At 38.2% G+C, this 5,118-nt stretch overlaps 2 protein-coding genes across 2 annotated transcripts; both read left to right on the top strand.

The window, feature by feature from the left end:
* TM35_000021600 (uncharacterized protein) lies at positions 1-2,766 on the top strand (the record flags this gene model as incomplete). The annotated part of the gene is made up of 1 exon (XM_029021478.1): positions 1-2,766. One exon carries the CDS (start codon positions 1-3, stop codon positions 2,764-2,766), a length of 2,766 nt encoding a protein of 921 aa, XP_028886900.1.
* A 547-nt stretch (positions 2,767-3,313) lies between these two features.
* Positions 3,314-5,050, top strand: TM35_000021590 (uncharacterized protein; the record flags this gene model as incomplete). Its single annotated transcript, XM_029021477.1, has 1 exon — positions 3,314-5,050. The coding sequence occupies one exon, from the start codon at positions 3,314-3,316 to the stop codon at positions 5,048-5,050; it is 1,737 nt and encodes a 578-aa protein (XP_028886899.1).
* Positions 5,051-5,118: the final 68 nt, after the last annotated feature.

Below are 5,118 nucleotides of genomic sequence, written 5' to 3'. Positions count from 1 at the left end.
ATGCAGCGCCAAACACGCCGACTGACCACTACGGCCGAATCTGCCGATGTTTCTCAAATGGATCCCTGGAAAGACGATCGCTGTCGTGACTTTATCGCCCTAAATACTATTCAACGCCTTCGTGCCTATCACGCAGACGAAATGCCGCCGGTAGAACCCGTGAATGTTGTGCGAGCCACAAATTTATTACTCTTACCAGCCGCACAGCCAGACAAGCGTACATGTGAAGAGGCGGAGGGTTGTGCTGTGGATTTGGCGCGTATTCTCTTCTTTGGCCCAACGGCGTTTGTTTCCCTCACCGCCCAGGGCCGCATGACGGCATCTCCGCACGGTAGACATCACAGTGGAAGTCGGGCGAGTTTTACCCCAACACCAACACCAACCAAAACAACAACAACTACTACTACTATCCTTACAGCAAAAGAAGAAGTAGAAGAAGAAACTGGAGAAAAGACGGGAGTAGTAGTACCTGTGAAGTCTGCAGCTCCACAAACATCACTAGAGCCAATAACACTTCATAAAGAGATGAGTACCGAAAAAGATACCGCCACTGTGCATGGATCCATCTCTCATGAGAGAAACACAAAAGAAGTGGAGGAGGAATTGCCGCACGATGTTGTGATGCCGGACGCCACACCGCTGAAACGACCAGAAATGGATACAGCCGTCACTCCCGCCCCGCGTTTACCAGAGCCAATGGGCCAACCCATCATCACAGCAACAACATCCTGTGAAGAGGAACAGGAAAAGGAAAAGGGAGAAGTGGGGCAGGTCACTAGTGGTAATAATAGTAATAATAATAATAATAATAATAGTAATAGTGGAAATGAGGTGGTTCGATTTTCCTGTGCTATTGTAGAAGCCATTGTGGCGTATTATCAATCTCTCCTTTCACGTGGTGTTGTGTTGGATCGATTTAACGCGAAGGATTTGGCCTTTTCATGGTGGGTTGTTGGAAGAAACATGGATGTTGCTGCTTTACATCAACACAGTGGTCCCATGCGGCGAGATGCACTTTTAATTCTTGTGCGGCATTTTTATTATGAATTACTTACAGAGCAGCGACCTAAGAAGAGTCTTCATTTAGATTCCCCCACATCTCTGCGTGGGGTGAAGGAGGAGGGATCTTCTAATGTAAAAGGGGAAGAAGGACATGGACAGGAGAAGTCCTCTCATTCACGAGAACACAAAGAAAAAGAAAAGGAAAAAGAAAAAGAAAGAGATCATCATCATCATCATCATCAACATCAACAACAACATCAACAACAAAGTGTAGCGGGAGAAGAAGTGAAGAAACGACCACGAAGTCGACTGGATCCCACACGTACGAGTCCTCCACCGGTGAGTAGTCGTATTCGTCGTAGATCGAGAAGTGCCGTGGATGATGAAATGGAAGAAAAAAAGACAGAGAAACAAACGGTAAAGCAGACAGAGAGTGTTGGAACGCCTATCCTCTCTAATACTCGTACCAGACAACAACAACAACAATCTCAATCTCAACAATCTCAATCTCAACAACAACAGGCGAAGAGAACACAAAAACCCAAAGAGACTGTAGCGACAAAAGGAGTTGTAGCAACACAAGAGTCATCTTCAACAAAAACAACAACAACAACAACAACTGCTACTACTACTACTACTAGTATGAATAATAATAATAATAGTGGTATCAATACTACCACTACGAGTGTTACTACTCATACTGTTACTACTAGTACTACTGCAGGAACAACAAAAACTGAAAATAAAGATTTATCTTCGACAACAGTTAATGTGGATCCAGTTCCCCTTGTTGAGAAGCCACATAGATCTACACGATCAGCCATAATTGAAGAAGTTTGGCGGCCAATTCGATCAACACGACGTCGTCTTCTTCCTTCAGAAGACAGTGCTGATTTCATAGAAGCAAAGTCAACCACAGCGGATAGGCGAAATGAACCTTCACTCTCTCTTAAACTTGTGATGGAGCGGATTGAACGCCGAATGGCAAATGATCCCATATACGCATCTCTTCTAACAGCTTTCCCATCATCATCATCATCATCATCAGGAACAACAGAAAGAATGACCATAAAGAAAGAAACAGATCATCATGAGAATGACAATAATGAAAGTGATGAAAAGAGTGGACCAATGTATGGCATTTATCCTGCACTGATGCAGTTATATCGTTATCAGCATGTAGAGTCTGATAAAACAGTGACGATGCTCTCTCGTAGACTAGAAGGAAAAAATGGAGAAAATGAGGATGAGATTAGACGGGAAGTGCGAAATCAAACCTTAGGAAGTAAAAAAAGAAAGAGGGAACATACAGATGAAGAAGAACATGAAGTAGAAGAAAAGGAAGAAGTAGAAGAACGAGAACAACAACATCAGGAACAAGAAGAGAAAGAGGAAAAAATACAGTCAAGTGAGATAGAGACATTGGATGGACATTCACATAATATAAGCCCCTCTTTAGATGTTCTTGTGAAAACAGAGCAAGAAGAAGCAAAGATCTCATTAGGATTAGTAGAGAATGTTCATCATGTTTCTTATGTAAATGATGAGGGAAATTCCTCTCCTATACGTATACCTTCCAGTTTTTCAGATTTAACATACGCCCAACGATGTCTTTTAACGTGGGAGACATCAGTGATGTTATTTCCACGCTCCTCTGTTCCTTCAAGGAAAAGACAATCAAATGCGAATAAAGAGAAAAACGAAGTCGTAAAGCCTATTACAGGACGTAAGCGTCGTGTTTATGATTACTGGAAGACTTTATAAAACTATTACGATAGTAAAAGGGGTGGGGTGGGGGGAAGAGTTTTGATCTTGTGTACTGTTATTTGTGGGAATCATCTTGAGCTATTTTGTTGTTGCTCTTGTATGAGTTCTTTGTTTGTTTCTTTGTTTATTATTTATTTATTTTCTTTCATATCTTCTTTTTATTCATTTTCTCTTACTGTATATCTCAGGGATATCTTTCTTTTTGTTGTCTGCTTTATGAGTTTTGTGTTTTCGTTTTTTCTTTTCTTTTTGTGTTTATTATTATTATTATTATTATTATTATTATTATTATTATTATTATTATTATTATTATTATTATTATTATTATTATTCGTTTTTTTATTGTGTATGTACGATCAAAAAGATTCTTTTTATTTTAAAATTGTGTTGGTCTCTTTTTTTCCTCTCTCTTTTTAAAACCAATAAGAATAGAGAAAAAAAAAGTATTTCTTCTATCATTTCTCTCTCTCTCTCTCTCTCTCTTTCTTTCTTTTTCTCTCTCTCTGTATGGTGTATATAATAAAAAAAGGGTTTTTTTTTTTTGATGATAGTATTAGTGGTGGAAGGGGATCATTGTGTGTTCCCCGCAGAGAGTTCTCTCCAACGGGTTTGTTGGGATGTACATAAAGATATTCCCCTCGCCGCCCCACGGCATCTGCAGAGACTTCAACAATTACTGCCCAGACCTCTTCCACTGGAGGAAATATCTCCCTTTCGTCTCTGGAGAAGAAATGATAATAATAATAATAATAATAATAATAATAATACAAACAGAGATATGAGAGTTTCATCATTTGAGAAGGGGGATTCTCATCTTTACAAGAATATATGGGAGCCATTGGATGCGGGTCTTTCACCAACACAAATGGGACTCACAGATGGTAGTATCTTATTTCTCTCTGGTGATCCTTTTACACTCTTTACATCGGGATGTGTAGGGATTCCACGAGGTCTACCGTATGATAGTAAGAGGAGGAGTAATAGTGGTAGTAATATAGACCCAAATACAGAAATATCATTTAAACTCTTTACAGAAGGAGATGAGAAAAAGAATGACAAAATAAAAGAAGATGAAGAAGAAGAGGAAGAAGAAGAAGAAGAAGAATGTCCTTTTTGGATTCCACTACTGCATAGTCTTCTTCGTTGGAAACTGTACAATTCAATCAATAATAACGATCTTTTACTATGTGGAACAAGTGAACGTCGTGTTGTTAAGATTGGAAAAAATGGTTGGATCAATAGTCTTGTGGGTTTACCGTTTTCTCTTGGAGAATGGTTGGAATTAAAGCGAATAAGTGCTGGTGGTGCCTCTTTGCCTGTATGTGAGCGAACTGTTTCTTGGTCTGTTTGCGTAAATGTGATGCGTAAAAGAGATGTACGAGAAATAGTAAACATCATGACAGTTCAGACATCTCATTCAAAGAAATTGGAAAACTCAAGCGATGTGAATAATAATAATAATAATAATATGAAAGAGGATCCATTGTTAGAAGTTTCCAAATATTTTAGACAAGCATTCTCTCATGCAAGAGGATCATCATTATCACTATCATCATGGAATTTAAAAGAGAATAATATAGGAACACGTCTCTTAACAAGAGTTGTTTTCCCATCAAGAGCATCTCTACCCTCTGTAGATATTGATATCCCACCTAAGACATCATCAGTATTATTATCATCAGAATTGGTGGAAACTGTGAATGAAGAAGTTTTAAAAAAAGAAGAAGAAGAAAATGAAAAAGAAAGAGAAGATTGTGGAACGTTAGAGAATGAAACGGAAACTTCTATGAACCACGATATGATAAAAGTGAATGAGGAAGAAGAAATGACTGTATATGAAGAGGAAAAGGAAGAGAATAATAATAATAATAATAATAATAATAATGAGGAGGAGGATGATGATATGAGAGTTCCACCTTGTGTCCTTATAGGACTCGCATCTCCTCTTATTATTAAAGAATATCTTCTTTATACTGAAAGTACCAATAAAGACTATCAGAAACCACTTGATGGATACTTTATGGATCCATATACAGGTATATTTTTTGTTAATGGGGTTCCTTCTCATATGTTGTTTATACATCCAATTGTATCTATGTTACCTTCATTACCAGCTACAATAACGATGAAAGCAGATCTTCATCAGCAGGTGTTAAATGTTATTATGGATGGAGAAATAGTATTTGCATATCCCATGTCCATGTGTACAGCAGAGGAAGTACTGCAAATGCAGCCTGTAGTTCAAATCTTTTCATCTGGTGCCGTTGTGGATATTCATTAAGTGGATTTGTGTGAGAGAGAGAGATAAGGTTGAAGGTATATATATATATATATATATATATATATATA

Source organism: Trypanosoma theileri, assembly GCF_002087225.1.
Source record: "Trypanosoma theileri isolate Edinburgh chromosome Unknown TM35_Tth_2_V1, whole genome shotgun sequence".
In the NCBI taxonomy this organism is placed as follows: domain Eukaryota; phylum Euglenozoa; class Kinetoplastea; order Trypanosomatida; family Trypanosomatidae; genus Trypanosoma; species Trypanosoma theileri.
Note: the sequence above shows the minus strand (reverse complement) of the source record. Positions and strands in the feature narration are given on the sequence as shown.